Genomic DNA, 14,519 nt, shown 5'->3' on the forward strand with positions numbered 1-14,519 from the left:
GCGGTCCTGTTGGTCTCGCCCCTGAGAGACGATTGGCTGACCTGCTGGGCCCAGGATGGGCCGGGGGCGGGTCCATTTAAAGACCTCGGGACAAAAGCGGTCGCTGTCTGTGCTCCGTGCAGAGACAGGTGCAAGCCCAGCTGGGCTGGGTTCTCCGTGTCACCGAGCCCATCTCCTGGGGGATGGGGTGGGCTGTGTTTTCTTGACGGATTTTTGAGAGCCCCCCAACCCCCGGCGGAGCGGAGGATACCATGGTCCCTCAGGGCTCCCGGGCTGAGCTGGAATTCGGAGGACCCCTGGGTAATGGGGCAAAGAGAGGGGGTATTTGGGGCCAGAGCTATGTGAGGGAGAACTGGAGGGTTGAGCTATGAGCGGGGATGGGGGCAGGGTCTGAGGATGAAAGGCTTTGAGGGGTATCGGGAGTCAGGATCTAGGAGTGTGCGGGGAAGCGTCTGGAGAGGGGGCTGAGGAGGAGCCAGTTCTGGCGGCTGCAGAGCAGGGGATCTGTGGCATGGAGGACCGGGCGGACTAGGGGGAACGCGAGCAGGACCCTCGAGGGGACCAAGACAGTAGTCAGAGAAGGGGCCGAGCGCTGAGAACGGGGTGTGGAAGGCGGCGATGGGAATGCTGACGGGGCCCTGGCTATGACAGGGCGCCTGTGGGGGTCCGGGAGAGTTGGAGAGTGGACCCCCGGCGCGGCTGCCCCCTTCCCCAGGCGCTGCGGCACTGCTGCTGCTGCTCCCCGCCACCATGTTCCACCTGCTACTGGTAGCCCGCTCGGGCCCGGCGCGCCTCTTGGGCCCACCCCCTTACCTGCCGGAACTCGAGGAGCTGTGGAGCCCTTGGGCGCTGTTGCTGTGTCTCACCTGGCTCGGCCTGCAGGCGACGCTCTACCTCTTGCCGGCGCGCAAGGTGCGGACTCGGCTCGCGGACGCGCGGGGGAGGCGGGCGGAGAGAGGGGGCTCGGCGAGAAGAAAGACAGTCTCAACCCTTAGCGCCCTTTTGTGCCCACAGGTGGCCGAGGGGCAGGAACTGAAGGACAAGAGTCGACTGAGCTACCCCATTAACGGTGCTTGGGGGCTGGGTCCTTGCGCGGAGTTGTGGGGATGGGGTTGGAGCCCCAGGCCCGGTGGGGAGGTCTGTGGAGATGAGCCCGCGACCCCAATTTCTATTTTGTGCCTCTTTTACGCCCAGGACGTAGGGGGTTCCACTGGCTCCCTCCACACCCCTCCTCCCTCCACTCCCAGCATTGCTGCCACTCTATGCACCAGAGAAGTGGCTGGGGTGACCCTCCGAAAGCTAAAGTGTCTGACTAATGGCTCAGGACAAGGTCTGCGACCTCCCTGGGCTTTAGGCTGTGTGTGTGTGGGGGGGGGGGGAGGGGCACAATCCCCAGGTCTCACTGTGTGCTGTGGTTCAGGCTTCCAGGCCCTGGTGCTGACAGCCCTGTTGGTGGGCCTGGGAGTGTTAGCCGGGCTGCCCCTGAGCGCGCTCCCGGAAATGCTCCTGCCCTTGGCCTTTGCGGCCACCCTCATCGCCTTCATCTTCAGCCTCCTTCTCTATCTGAAGGCTCTGGTAGCCCCTGCCTCTGCCCTGGCACCCGGGGGGAACTCAGGTGAGAGGAGTCCCAGTAGGGTGTAGATGGAGGCAGATGGGGATGCTTGCGTGCACCTCACCCTCCATTATTCTCCAGGCAATCCCATTTACGACTTTTTCCTGGGACGGGAGCTCAACCCGCGCATCTGTTCCTTTGACTTCAAATATTTCTGCGAACTGCGGCCTGGCCTCATCGGCTGGGTATGCTGGGCATGGCTAAGTGGGCTTCCAGCCAGGAGGAGGGGTGGGGTGGGTGAGCAGTGCCTGGGCAGGGCAGGGCCAATATTGTGCTGACATAAATCATTAATCATTCATTCCACAAATAATTTGTTGAGTCCATCATGTGCCCAAGCACTGCTCTAGGTACTGGGAGACAAAAGAAAGAAAAGTTACAGGAAAGAAAGAAAAAAAATCTCTGTCTTCATGAAGCCTGCATTCTAGTGGGGAAAGACAGACAAAAAATAAGTAAAATAGGTATCGCATGTCAGGGGATGCTAAGTGCAGCGAGGGAGTTGGGGCAGCAGGTGCAATTTTAACTAAAGCCATCAAGCACAAAATCTATTTCGAGAAGAGAGTGATCCTGTGCTGCTTGCTGGCCAAAGCGGTGCAGAACTTCAAACTGGTCACTGGGTTTAGCAACCTGTCTGTCACTGGTAGCCTTGAAAACAGGCCAACTGTGTTTTCTTGGTTATAATCACCCATACTGGACTGGTCAAGATTTCCTGAAGGGTTTCTTGGGCAAGGTCCCTGTCACCTTGGAAACTACCTCATCCAGAGACGGGAGGAGTGCTGGGCGCCCGTCACAGATCTGGTCTTCAAGGCTGTTTCCTCATGTGTGAAATGGGATAAAGTAAGAGCTTCCTCCCAAGATTACTGTGAGGATTAGAGGTGGTAACCTGATTGGCAGCCCCAAGCCCAGTGCTACCAGAATGGGGGTGCTCAGTACAGGCTGGCTGCCAGCTAATCATTATCGAGCACTTACTAGGTGCTTAGCGCTTCACACACATTATGGTCCATGATTATGTCCCTTTTCTACATGGAGGTGGGGAAAATACGCTTTAGAGAGGGTAAGCAGCTTGCACAGGTGGCAAAGCTGAGATTCAAAACCAGGTCTGTTTTAACTCTCAAGCCTGAAGTATGCAGTCGCTCCCTACAGCGCTCTCCCAAAGGGAACACTGCAGGACACGGCAAGAGAAAACAGGTCAGGAGGTGGTCCAGTGCGGTCTCTCTGCCCCTGGGTACAGGGGCCGGAGCCACTCAACAAAGGCCTGGAGGGTTAGTGACGGACAGCTGAGAGAAGGGGACCGGCTGGCCACTGCCTTTCCAGGCGCTGCCACCTCTGTGGAGACGGACTGGGAACAGACTGCCCTGTCTCACCCTCTGTGTAACCCCCAGGTCCTCATCAACCTGGCCTTGCTGATGCAGGAAGCAGAACTTCGGGGGAGTCCCTCACTGGCCATGTGGCTGGTCAATGGCTTCCAGCTACTATATGTGGGTGATGCCCTTTGGCACGAGGTGAGGCAGGACTGGGCTAGGGAGGGAGAGGGTGCCTCCCACGAGAGGACCTCGTGGGGACTGAGCCAGTGTGTCTGGGTCCTGTCCCTGCAGGAGGCGGTCCTCACCACCATGGACATCATACATGACGGGTTTGGCTTCATGCTGGCCTTTGGGGACCTCGCCTGGGTACCCTTCACCTACAGCCTGCAGGCCCAGTTCCTGCTGTACCACCCAGAGCCCCTGGGGTTGCCCCTGGCCTCGGTCATCTGCCTCATCAATGGTCAGTCAGGAAGGGGCAGCGCTCTCCCTCCCCCTTTCATTCGTTCACTATTTATTCAGCACCCACTAGGTAGGTGCTAAGACTCACACCCTTCTTTAAAGCCCAGGGCTGGGTCCTGGCTCTCCTGGCAGACTGAGTCCAGGCTGTGGGTAGTTGGTCAGGGTCAGAGAGAAGGCCCCTGACTGCCTGCTCACACTTTCTCCCAGCTGTTGGTTACTACATCTTCCGTGGAGCCAATTCTCAGAAAAACACCTTCCGGAAGAATCCTTCTGATCCCAGAGTGGCTGGTGAGCTGGGTTTCTGGGGTGCCATGAAGTGAGGTTGGGCAGCTGGACTTCCAGGGGGTCCCCCATCCCACTACGTCTTTCCCCAGACCTTGAGACCATCTCTACAGCCACAGGGCGACGGCTGCTGGTGTCTGGGTGGTGGGGTATGGTCCGCCATCCCAACTACCTTGGAGACCTCATCATGGCTCTGGCCTGGTCCTTGCCCTGCGGTGAGTGGTTTGGGTTGGCGCACGGCAGGGGCCGTTAAGTGTGTGAGGGGCAGAGGTGGAGTGGTGAGCACAGGATGCCCAGTCTGGGTGTGGAATGGAGAACAGGGCTGCACCCCAGTGGGGGGAGTAGTCAGGGAGCTGGGGATGGACTCAGGGTGTGGCTGGGCCAGACCTCTGTGACAGCCTAGCACGCCAGCACTCCCTGCAGACCTTGGGACCTTTCACCATGGAGCCCTGAGGGCCCCATGAGCCATCAGCTGTGGAAACCTTTGTGAACCGGGGGGCTGGCTGAGTGGTCACAGAGACCCCTTTCCCCACAGGGGTGTCCCACCTGTTGCCCTACTTCTACCTCCTTTACTTCACTGCGCTGTTGGTACACCGTGAGGCCCGGGATGAGCAGCAGTGTCTGCGGAAGTATGGCCTGGCCTGGCACGCATACTGCCGGCGTGTGCCCTACCGAATCGTGCCCTACATCTACTGAAGCAGCTCCACGTGTCCCAGGTCGGGCCACGTGCCCACCCAGCTGCCAGCACACCCAGCACCAGGAGCCTGGACTCACCTGGCACTCAAGGGCCTGCACCCTACCCTGCTCTGAGCTCGGACAGGCAGGGGTGAACAGCCTGATAGGTGGTTGGAGCAAAAGGGGAACACGAAAACAAAAGGGAGTGGAGGGGCTGCTCTTCCTCCTTGGATAAACATCTGGAATGCCTGATGCTGCTTCTCTCCCTTTCTGGGGCCAGGTTGCTTAAAAACGGGCTGGGTCAGCCCCGATCAGGGAGAAGCTGACAGGTGGCCTGTGGCCACAAGCGTCTGGGGGTGGGTGGCACAGCAGCTGGCACTCAGAAATGGGCACTGGCGACAGGGCAGACCAGTCACAGCTTTATTAATGACAGAGTGTCCAGTTCAGTCAAGGAGCTCCTCAATGAGAGTCCTCCGGGCAGGTGGCAGGGGGCCTCCCCAGAGCTGCTCCAGCTCCCCAGTGAGGGCTGCCACCTCCACGGCTGCCACAGCGTGGGCTCGGTGGGCCCTGGCGCAGTCTAGAGCCAGGGGTGTGAGGGCCTCCTCATTTTCGTTGGTCCAAGACAGCAGGAACTGGCACTTCTTTCGGGCCCGGTAGAGGCAATCTCGTTCCTCAGGGGCCACAGCTCGTTTCCGGGCTCGGCCCAGGGTCTGTGTCAGGTCCCCCAGTGCTGCCAACGTGTAGCCTTTCTGGTTGGCCGGGCCCTCACCCAGCAGGATGAGGGCGGCCTCGCGCATGGCACCCCGTGTGCCCAGGGGTCCAGGGGGATGCTCGCCTGCTTCCAGCACGTGGGCTGCGGCCTGCAGGGCCTCCTCGGTAGAGGTGAAGACTTGCTGGGCGCCCAGGACTCCAGAAACGCTGAGCAGCGTGTTACAGAACTCAGAGAGCAGAGCCTCGTCGCCGCCGTGATACAGGGCAAGAGTGTGTGCGTAGGCGAACAGCACGTTGGGCAGCTGGAAGCGCACGAGCGGCGAGGCCCGGCCCCTGCTCAGGCTGGCCAGCGTGGGGATGAGGGTGGGCACGGCGGGAGGGCAGGCCCCGGGGACGTCTCCGAGAATTGGCTCGGCAGCCGCAGGCTCATCCTTCTCGGGTTCCGGTGGCGTCCTCGCAGGGGAGGGCTCCAGCTCCTCGGCGTCACAGCCCGGGGCATCACCCAGCTCCTCCAGAAGCCGCGGCCCGGCGCCGCGAACCCACCACCATGGCCGCCACGGGGGCAGCAGCCGCCCGGCCTCGCCTCGGCGCAGCAGCCGCTCGAAGGCCGCCTTCTCGGCCGGTGCCAGCCGCTCCCAGAGTCCTGAGAGGCCGCCGGGCGCCGGACCAGGCCTGAGGCCTGCGTCCTCGGGCTCGTCCTCGGTCTCGTCCTCGGTCTCACGTTGCTGACGCAGCCGCAGTAGGGCGCTGGCCAGGCGGCTGGGAGAGGCGCTGCGGCCGCGCAGCTCTCCCAGCACCTGGTCACGGTAGAAGTCTTCGGCGCAGGTGCCATGCGCCCGGTAGCAGCGCAGCGAGCAGTAGGGCACGTTACAGCGAGGGCAGGTGTAGCGCGCTGGCTGGGCCTCCCGGGTGGGGCAGAAACCACAAGGCCCGGCCGGCTCCATGGCAACTGGCGCCGCACACCACACGGGAACGCACAAGGGCAGTAGATCACAATCTTCCGACGCTTCTCGGTTACTTCCGCCTCTTTGCGGGGCCGACGGAGTGCTTAGTCAAAGCTCTTCGAGGATTCTCGTCAGTTTCCGCCCACACTCGGAAGCCAAGCCCCACCCCTCTCTTGAGCCGCGCTTGGGCTATGCGCCGGAACCGGTGGGGAGGTACGAGCTCAGCCCGGGCTTCGGCGGAGCTCGGTCCTGCGCGGTGGGAGCGTAGGGAAAGTGCGTCCGGCGGACGCTTCGCCGGTACCAGCTCGCCCCCTAGTGGTTGCCTTTCGGGCACTATAAAGCGCTGCGGCAAAACCCAATCTTTGCTAACCTTAATCTACTCTGGGCCACTAATTGTGCTAAACCCATGGGAGATGAGGCGTCCCTGCGCTGAAGGGGCAGCCATTCTACTAGGGGACACAGACAAAGGGGAGAGTGGAAGAAGGCCAAGTCGGGGTGCCTAGACTGGGTGTGTTGGGGGCATTTCCCTCTTGAGAAGAAGCGTTAACAAATATTTGAGCTCTTGCTCGACTTCCTCATCCAACTTTAAAGCGCAAACTTCACACTAGGCAGCGAAAACACACTGAAGAGCAAAATGAGATGAGGTTCCTGCCCTAATGGGCCTTACAGTTTGTGGTAGAGTGCAGGTGACGACTCACAAACTGTGCCAAGCGCTGTGAAGACTTGATCCATGGCACCCCTAAAAGTAAGCTCTGGTTCTTTGGTCCCTCACCTCACTCATACCCAGCCCCACCTCTAGTCAGCTCTGCCTTCGAAATACCTTGTCTCTATCTCAATTTGGGTCATCTGTTTCCCTACCACGACCTGGATGGATTTGAAGAGTCTGCTCAGTTTTGCATCCCCTTCACCACTGGTGGTCTAAGCTACTTGCTCAACTGCATGACACCAGCTTAACTGGTTTCCTTTTTTCTTGCCAGCCCTCCAGAAAAGTCAGCCAGAGAAAATACTAGATCACCAGTCAGATCACATCAGGCCCTTGCTTAAAACCCTGACCTGCACTTGGACTCAAACCAAACTCCTCTCCACATCTGACAAGACCCTGCAGGATCTGCCACTCACCTTTGCACACAGGTCTCTTAGCTGGAACTCTCACCATCTCACCACTTGATCAGCTCCTGTTTCAGGTCTTACACACATCCCATCGTCAGAGACCTCCCCTAGGACAGTTATCTACCTGTCACACTCCCTTTTATTACAGCACCCTGCTTACTTTCTGAGATCATTAACACTTGTAACTAGTTTCCTTGCTTTCCGCACAAGAATCTAAACTCCTAAAAGGGATGGGGGCCAATGTCTTTCTAGGAAGCTCACTGTAGAACTCAAAAATAGCCAATATATTTGTGCACTTTCTAGAGGGCAGGTGCTGATCTAAGCACTTCCCATAAAATCCTCAAAGCAACTCGCAAGAGATGATGGCAATGGACTTCCCTGGTGGTCCAGTGGTTAGGACTCGGCGCTTTCACTGCTGGGGCCCCAGGTCGATCCCTAGTGGGGGAACTAAGATTTCACATGCTGTATGGCACAGCCCAAAAAGAGTCAGCCAGCCAGTGAATAAATGGAACAGGGATCCAAACTCAAGGCAGACCAAGTCTAGAGCCCAAGGTCTTTACCCCGTAGTACGCTGTATTCCAAGAACCAGCAGGTTCAAAAAGCTTAGCAGAATGAATGAATGGGTATGCATGTGTTGCTAGGAGGAAACTTGAATCAGCCCCAGAGAACTCCAATTCTGGGAACGCTGAAACAATCAACTGCGCCACCTCACCTGTGATTAGGTTAGCAAGGCCCATCAGGTAATCAGAACAAATAAGATCACTGCAGTACTAATGTAATCAGGCAATACTTTCTGAAGCTGGGGCAGACCAGATTCCTGGTCTGGATTCTACTAAAGCCACAGCTGGTTCCAAGTGCAGGGAAATGCCACACTGGTGTTCCCTGATACATCTTCTACTCGATCAATCTCCTCTCCATTGCTGCCCCTATAAAATCTCTCCCACAACGATGGTTCCTGCTATCTTCTGTTTAAAAGAAAAAGACCAAAAAAAGAAAGTATTTGGAAGTTAATTATCAAGTTATTTAGCATTGGGATTGGAATTTTCCTCAACTCTCCATCTGAAGTGCTGGCATTTATGGTTACCAATTTTCATAGGAAGCTTTTTTTGTTGTTGTAGTTTACCACTCATCCACCTCCACCCACACATCCCTGCCAAGCTGCTGACTCTTGACACCGCCAAGAAAACCAAAATGAGGCCTCACTGTTCTTCATACCACCAGCCTGAGAAGCCACATCTATCCCTGAGGCTCTGCACATGAAGATGAAACAATGAGATAATTGGGTAAGTGACTTTATTAGAGAAAGCCAAGATGACAACACACTTAAGAGTTGGCATTGGGGCCCTTCTTCTTGCCAAAGGTAGGCACAACGTTGACAAAGCGCCGGTTGTACTGCATACGCCTCTTGGCCCGGCCCGTCTTCTTCTTCTTTTTCTCTTGTTTGGCCACCTGGGAAAAGGGAGGGATGATCAAACCTGGGGTGCCTCTTCCATGCCTTCCCTCAGGTTCATCGCCAGGAAGGGAGAAAGCAAACAGGGCAAGGGCCAAGGGTTTTGGCTTAGCTGTGCCACAAGACAACGAAGTCCAAACAGCACCACTAATACTCTCACTTACCTTCGGTGTCTGACCTCTTACTTTCCCGGCTCGGGCCAGGGAACCATGGACTTTACCTGTGATAGGAAAGGAGGACAGCAAGCAGTTAGAACAAGAAGGCCCCACCCAGCAGAACCCTTTCTCCCTCAACTCAAGTTTAAAGGCAAGATGGGCCCAAACAGGGAATGAAAACAAAGTCACAAAGACTTGAAATCTAAGAATGTCTAGTCTGGTACATTCCGGGGTGTCACTTCAGAATTTTCCAACTACTGACCTTAAGGCCTAAAGAGCACTTTGGAGATCTGGTCCGACCTCCTGATTTTAGTGAGTAAATTAGGACACAGACAAGGGTTTTATCTAGTAAGTGACTGAAATAGAATGACACTCTGGCTCAGTCTCCCATGGACCTCTCAAAAAGTTCGTTCTGAGAGATGTAAACAGGAAGAACCACCCTGGACTGAGCACACACCCTACACCCATGAGCTTACAAAGCAGTTCAAAACACAGACCTCCCCAACTCACCTCCAAGCATGCGGCCGGCTACTTCCAGAGTGCTCAGAGCCTCCACCCCACACTGGCCCAGGGTAGCCTCATCCTCTAGGGGTGTGCCTGCCATAAGCAGGACTTGATCTTCTGGAGCGATGCCCTCCAACGAGGCTACATGAGCCTACAGGGAAAAACGAGACTCAGCGTTCCCGCGGTGGGCGAGGATGAAAAACACAAAAGACCCCAGGGAGCACCACGGAGCCTTACCTTGATCTGGGCGACCGTCTCCTGGACGGTCACCTCGAGAGTGTGTAGCTCCTGGGCGCGGACAAAGAGCTGCATGTTGGCGACTGAAAAAAAAAAGGGGGGGTGCTGTTAAGAGAAAAAATACTCTGGGCGAGAGGAGGGTCAGAAAATCGGTGGCAGGCCGGGGACGACGGCGCCGAAAAGTAGGTGGTCTCGGGGTCTCACGTGGGTAAGGCCGGGCCTGCCAGGGAGGTCGGACGGGGACTGGCCTGGCCCCCAGAGCAGCCCTTCTTCCGCCGTTTTTCCCGCGTCCTCTAACCTCGCGGCCAACCTGCGAGCCCTTCGGATCCATCCGTGGCACAAACCTTACCTGAACCGCGGATACCGCTGCCGCTACCGCGAAGATGGAGTCGAGAAAGAGGAAGGAGCTAGGGCGGGTACGGCCTCGTCGCCTGCTGCGTGTCACGTCACTGCTGAGCGACCGACAAGGCCTCTGACTTTTGTACCGCCCTAGGCCGCCTGGCTCCGCCTCTTTGTGCTTTGCGCAGGCGTTCTCTCGGTCCCGGGGTGGGTGGGGGTGGGGTGGGGGTGGGCGCCGGGCGAGCCGGAAGGGGCGAGACCAGGTTGGTTGCGCGCGCAGAAAGCGAGTGTACGGGGGAGTTCAAGATGGCAGCCACCATGTTTCGGGCTGTGCAGCGAGGCTGGAGGACCGGTGTCCTGCCGGGCTGCGGGCTGCGGCTACTGGTGAGAGCGCTGACCCTGAAGCTGGGGGCAGAGGGCTGGGTGGAGGCTCACCGTATTTCTTGTAGTCTAAAAACCGCGTCCCTATCTAGGGGGCACTTTTCTGGAGCTCAGATAAAAGATTGACAGGGAAGGTGGCAGGGCTTGGAGCGCGTTTCGGAGTGTGGGGCTTGAAATATGATTGGAGGACAACTTGAGTTAGTTGGAACTGGGAGGTGCTGCACATAGACTCTCGCTGCCTATTTTTTTGAAGGGGAAACCGTACCAGAGTGTGGGAATTGGCCCCAGATCGTTGGCGACACTTCTGAGAACCTAGGACTCACGATATATAGGCCACTTCATCTTCTCATTCTCATTGTAACCCTGGGGCCTATCAGGAGTCCAGGGTATCTGTTGGGAGAAGTATAGGAGGACAGACTCCGGAATGTGACCTTAGGTAGATTGTTTGCTAATGTCTTAATCTTTCTTGGATGTACACCGGGGGGTAATAAAATACCTGACTTGTCGAATTAAGTTGTAAGCACTTAGTGCCTGGTGGTGTCCATATGAGGCCGAAATATTCCAGGTGAGGGAGGATCACATCGGATGAGTGTGAGTGGGAAATTTTCACGATTGCTGAAAGAGCCTAACCCAGAACTAGAATATTTCAGTAGAATCTTCACAGGAAACTTTAAAATACTGAAGAATGCCGTATTGGTCACACTTACGGTTACCCAGCTTTTCAGATGTATACACACACTTCTCATTTGAGTCCCACAAAAATCCTGAGAGAGGCAGGCCCTTCCGAGTTCCTGAACTTCTTTTTCAGACCCACTTGTACCCTGCACTCTAGCAAACTGAAGTCTGGTGCTTTCCTACCTCCAGCCTTTTATATTTATACTATTCTCTCTGCTTGTCATGTTTCTTTTTTCTACTTAACTGAAGTTCTCTCTATTCTGGGGTGGTGGGTGGGGCGTGGGGGATGGGTAGGCTGATGGAGAGATTTTTTTTTCCCCCCCTCGGAGCCAGACCCAGGGGCCTCCTGATTACCCCAGCTTCGTGGAGTCTGTGGATGAATACCGTTTTGTGGAACGCCTGTTACCCCCCACCAGCATCCCAAAGCCCCCAAAGCATGAACATTATCCCACTTCTAGTGGCTGGCAGCCCCTCAGAGGTGAGCTGGGTGATGGGGATGGCTTGAAGGCTGCAGGGAAACATCCCCCTACCTAGAGATCTATCTGCCCTGGCTGAGGCTCTGTACTCCCCAGAGGGTTCAGGACTTGTGTTGAGATCTCTCAGAGCTAGCATCTGTCTTACGTTCAACAAAGGGCCAGGGATCGGAGACCTGTTTGGCTAGTACCCATCCATCCACACTACTGGGGTGAGGGCTTCCCATGTGGGAAAAGTGAAGCATAGAGAGAAGACCCAAGAATTTGGACCCCCACCTCCACCCCCGGCCATAATTGAGAACACAGCTTGGGAGGTGGGCAGTTCTGGGTCCAAATTTGGCTTTGCTGTCTATTGCCAGTATGGTTGAGTTAGTCACTTAGCTTCTCCCAACCTCAGCTGCAGCAAAATAGAGATCATCTGCTCAACACATAAAGCATGTCATGCAGAGCCCAGCCTGTGGTAGGTGTTCAGTTCTTATAAACCCCCATCCCTTTGTGCCAGAGATTGATTTTAGCCTCCCCTACCCAGTGGAGAAGGGCAAGGATTGGCTCCAGAGGGGGACTCAAAGATCCCGGGAGGCATAGCCCTGACCTTGTTTCTTCTTGAGCACCTTCTGGTGCCAGGCCTGTGCTGGGCCTTGAGGTACCAGGGTGAACAAGCTGGTCCTGGCTCTAAACTTAGGGAAAGAGCAGGTCTCCTGATCTGAAGTCTGGAGGTGGCTTTGCTGTTAGGTTCACTGACCCCCTGCACACTCTGAGGAGAAAGGCCTTGGCTGAGGTGAGATGAAGTCTGGGAACATTTGACTTATCACTGTCCCTCTCTGTCATAGACCCCCCACCCAACCTGCCCTACTTTGTGCGACGCTCTCGTATGCACAACATCCCAGTCTACAAGGACATCACGCATGGAAACCGTCAGATGACTGTGATCCGGAAGGTGGAGGGGGACATTTGGGTAAGTGGGTGGGTGGGTCAGGGTCCGGTTCTGACCTTTCAGGGCTGAAGGGATGGGAACCCTCTAGAGGGAAAGGTCTTACCAGGCCTGATTCATCATCTTCCCCCAGGCCCTGCAGAAGGATGTGGAAGATTTTCTGAGCCCGCTGCTGGGGAAGACACCTATCACCCAGGTCAATGAGGTGACAGGTACCCTTCGGGTCAAGGGCTACTTTGATCAGCAGCTCAAAGCCTGGCTTCTGGAGAAGGGCTTCTGAAGCCCAGCTGAGCAGCCTGCACGACCAGCGTCCCCCTGCGGCTGGAGTGCCGGGGATCTCAGGACGAGGAGAGTGGCTGTTGAGGCAGCTAGGGGAAAGGGGCACAGAGACCAGGGCTGAGGGCCTTGGAGCAGGCCTTGTTTGCATAAAGGAGGAAATGGGACTGTATAGGTGCCAGCACGGGGGGAGGGCTGTCTAATATTGGAGACCCACCAGGAACGGCCAAGCTAGGGGGGAGCATTAATTCCTCCGCCCCCCCACTTTGGCGTGTTCCTGCTTTCCCTTCATTGGAGCTCCTTGGACTCAGCTATTCAAGCTGTAGAGGTGATTGACTGCCCCTCTGTTGGAAGCAGTAGCCCAGCCCAGTTTACGGGAGGGTAGCACAGGGCAGACCCATTGGGCACATTCCTTCCTTGGCCCGCAGACCCTCACTGCGGCAGAAAAATCCCTGAGCCCTTGCTCTAGGTCATACCTGACTTGGTAGAGGCTACAGAGAACACAACACGACTCAGACGTGGGTCCTGGAGGTCTTCAGTTCCAACTGTAGTGCACGTCAGCCCCTTGGCTCATTCCTTTTACCCATGGAGAGGCAAAAAGGCCAGTTACCTCTATTCCATTCCATATTAAGAGTTGGGTCTGACTGGGTTTCCAGCTCCAGCAAATTAAGTGATTAGCTTTAGCTGGTCTGCCCACAAGGGGCTCCTTGAGAGCTCCTAGCAGCCCAGCACAGGGCCATCCTTCCCAGGTTGCTGACCTAGTATCAAGGCTGGACAGGGGGTTTGCAGGCAGGAAGATGCTGACCTTTTGTCCCTGCCATCCCATCCCACCCCGGCCAAGGAACCTTCACACCTGCCCCATCCTTGGGAGTCACAAGGGCCAAAAGCCAGAGTTCCCACCCCATCTCAGCAGCAAGCTGGCTTAAGACAGGGTTCAGAGCCTGGCTCCCCTACTTGCTCTGACCTAAGGCAGGGTACTTAACCTTTCTGGGGTTCAGTTTCTTCATATGTAAAATGGGTATATCTTTCTAATACCTTAATATTCAACATTGTGCCCAAGAACAGTGCTGGCTTGTGTAAGTAAACCCTCACTCCTGGAGATTCCAGGCCACTCTCGAGTCTACGGCCTGAGTTAAGAAAAAGGAGCATGGCACACTGATCCTATCACACCAGTTCCACCAGTCATTAATGCAAGTTTTTATTTGGCTGTATATACAATTTAAGCTATTAAAATTTGTACAATATTTACAAATTAAATAATCATCTGAAACTGTCTCCAGCAACTCCTGTAACACAACACTGAGGGGCAAAAGACAGGGGCAGGCAATGCCTTGGCTCCTGTCGTCCCCACCTGGCCCAGAGCCTTTTCTAAACTGGAAAGACAGGGAGCTTGGCACTCCTGCTCCCCTTTCCTGGGGTCAAGCATTCAAATTCAAAGACAAAATTTAAGCCAAAAGACAATAGCAAGGAAGTAATTCCAATTCTTCTAAACTCAAGAAAAATTCTGTAAGTTAAGAAGTTGCCTTCTGTAGGTTCTGGGGCTTGCAGTGGTTCAGAAGCAGACACAAGAGCCCTCAGCCTAGACTGAGGTTGCACAGTGGCTGCTGGGTGAGACCAGGGACAGTCTCACCTCAGACAAACTGCAGGGAGAAAAGGGCCTGGGGGGAGGGGCAGAGCAGGGCCCTTCAGTGCTGCCGGCCTGCTTCTCCACCCCAGACACTCCTTTCCCTGAGCTGTGTGGTTGCCAGTAAGACATGGAAATGCCACAGGGCACAAGGGGCACAGCCACCACCACAAAGGGCTCCTGGGGAGTTCGGGTAAGAAAATGACATCAGTACCAGTCTTCGTGGGTGGGCCCGGGAGCAAGTTCCTGGCCTACCTCCAGCCCCTTGAGTCCACACTTGGGAACAGGAGCTAATACTGTTCGGCACTGCAGCGTGACTCCACACACAAGGGGGGCTCGGAGGGGCTCCCCTTCTCCCAGAAAGGGACTGGGTGGGTCAG

General features: G+C 56.0%; 4 protein-coding genes across 6 annotated transcripts; 2 read left to right on the forward strand and 2 right to left on the reverse strand.

Moving 5' to 3' along the window:
- Positions 1 to 115: 115 nt before the first annotated feature.
- TM7SF2 (transmembrane 7 superfamily member 2) lies at positions 116 to 4,578 on the forward strand. Of its 3 annotated transcripts, none has more exons than XM_082660827.1 (10): positions 116 to 300; positions 716 to 912; positions 1,015 to 1,069; positions 1,421 to 1,615; positions 1,694 to 1,797; positions 2,992 to 3,111; positions 3,205 to 3,373; positions 3,580 to 3,660; positions 3,747 to 3,869; positions 4,190 to 4,578. In XM_082660827.1, exons 1-10 carry the CDS (start codon positions 252 to 254, stop codon positions 4,348 to 4,350), a joined length of 1,254 nt encoding a protein of 417 aa, XP_082516953.1. In that variant the 5' UTR covers positions 116 to 251; the 3' UTR covers positions 4,351 to 4,578. The 3 variants fall into 3 exon arrangements, with proteins under 3 accessions (XP_082516953.1, XP_082516954.1, XP_082516955.1); XM_082660828.1 differs by having other exon boundaries at positions 3,768 to 3,869; XM_082660829.1 differs by lacking the exon at positions 1,421 to 1,615.
- Positions 4,579 to 4,765: 187 nt separating this feature from the next.
- Positions 4,766 to 6,124, reverse strand: ZNHIT2 (zinc finger HIT-type containing 2). Its single transcript, XM_082659268.1, has one exon. The coding sequence runs from the start codon at positions 5,982 to 5,984 to the stop codon at positions 4,773 to 4,775; it is 1,212 nt and encodes a 403-aa protein (XP_082515394.1). The 5' UTR covers positions 5,985 to 6,124; the 3' UTR covers positions 4,766 to 4,772.
- A 2,246-nt stretch (positions 6,125 to 8,370) lies between these two features.
- On the reverse strand, positions 8,371 to 9,929 carry FAU (FAU ubiquitin like and ribosomal protein S30 fusion). The gene is made up of 5 exons (XM_082659600.1): positions 9,790 to 9,929; positions 9,441 to 9,523; positions 9,210 to 9,354; positions 8,709 to 8,764; positions 8,371 to 8,543 (listed from the first exon to the last, which is right to left on the reverse strand). The coding sequence occupies exons 2-5, from the start codon at positions 9,513 to 9,515 to the stop codon at positions 8,418 to 8,420; spliced, it is 402 nt and encodes a 133-aa protein (XP_082515726.1). The 5' UTR covers positions 9,516 to 9,523; positions 9,790 to 9,929; the 3' UTR covers positions 8,371 to 8,417.
- Positions 9,930 to 10,077: 148 nt separating this feature from the next.
- Positions 10,078 to 12,537, forward strand: MRPL49 (mitochondrial ribosomal protein L49). Its single transcript, XM_082661057.1, has 4 exons — positions 10,078 to 10,163; positions 11,169 to 11,313; positions 12,139 to 12,263; positions 12,373 to 12,537. Exons 1-4 carry the CDS (start codon positions 10,086 to 10,088, stop codon positions 12,517 to 12,519), a joined length of 495 nt encoding a protein of 164 aa, XP_082517183.1. The 5' UTR covers positions 10,078 to 10,085; the 3' UTR covers positions 12,520 to 12,537.
- The last annotated feature ends 1,982 nt before the right edge of the window (positions 12,538 to 14,519 follow it).

This window comes from Grampus griseus (genome assembly GCF_964374135.1).
Source record: "Grampus griseus genome assembly, chromosome: 8".
NCBI classification, from domain to species: Eukaryota; Metazoa; Chordata; class Mammalia; order Artiodactyla; family Delphinidae; genus Grampus; species Grampus griseus.

What these genes read in the sequence shown, in the direction of transcription:
- TM7SF2 (XM_082660827.1), top strand. Translation starts at nt 252, where the DNA reads ATGGTCCCTCAGGGCTCCCGGGCTGAGCTGGAATTCGGAGGACCCCTG. An exon ending in GGTCATCTGCCTCATCAATG is followed by an intron (nt 3,374 to 3,579) that starts GTCAGTCAGGAA and finishes ACTTTCTCCCAG; the next exon opens with CTGTTGGTTACTACATCTTC. An exon ending in GGCCTGGTCCTTGCCCTGCG is followed by an intron (nt 3,870 to 4,189) that starts GTGAGTGGTTTG and finishes CTTTCCCCACAG; the next exon opens with GGGTGTCCCACCTGTTGCCC.
- ZNHIT2 (XM_082659268.1), bottom strand. Translation starts at nt 5,984, where the DNA reads ATGGAGCCGGCCGGGCCTTGTGGTTTCTGCCCCACCCGGGAGGCCCAG.
- FAU (XM_082659600.1), bottom strand. Translation starts at nt 9,515, where the DNA reads ATGCAGCTCTTTGTCCGCGCCCAGGAGCTACACACTCTCGAGGTGACC. An exon ending in AGACGGTCGCCCAGATCAAG is followed by an intron (nt 9,355 to 9,440) that starts GTAAGGCTCCGT and finishes TTTTCCCTGTAG; the next exon opens with GCTCATGTAGCCTCGTTGGA. An exon ending in AGCCGGCCGCATGCTTGGAG is followed by an intron (nt 8,765 to 9,209) that starts GTGAGTTGGGGA and finishes TTCCTATCACAG; the next exon opens with GTAAAGTCCATGGTTCCCTG.
- MRPL49 (XM_082661057.1), top strand. Translation starts at nt 10,086, where the DNA reads ATGGCAGCCACCATGTTTCGGGCTGTGCAGCGAGGCTGGAGGACCGGT. An exon ending in GCTGCGGGCTGCGGCTACTG is followed by an intron (nt 10,164 to 11,168) that starts GTGAGAGCGCTG and finishes CCTCGGAGCCAG; the next exon opens with ACCCAGGGGCCTCCTGATTA. An exon ending in AGGTGGAGGGGGACATTTGG is followed by an intron (nt 12,264 to 12,372) that starts GTAAGTGGGTGG and finishes ATCTTCCCCCAG; the next exon opens with GCCCTGCAGAAGGATGTGGA.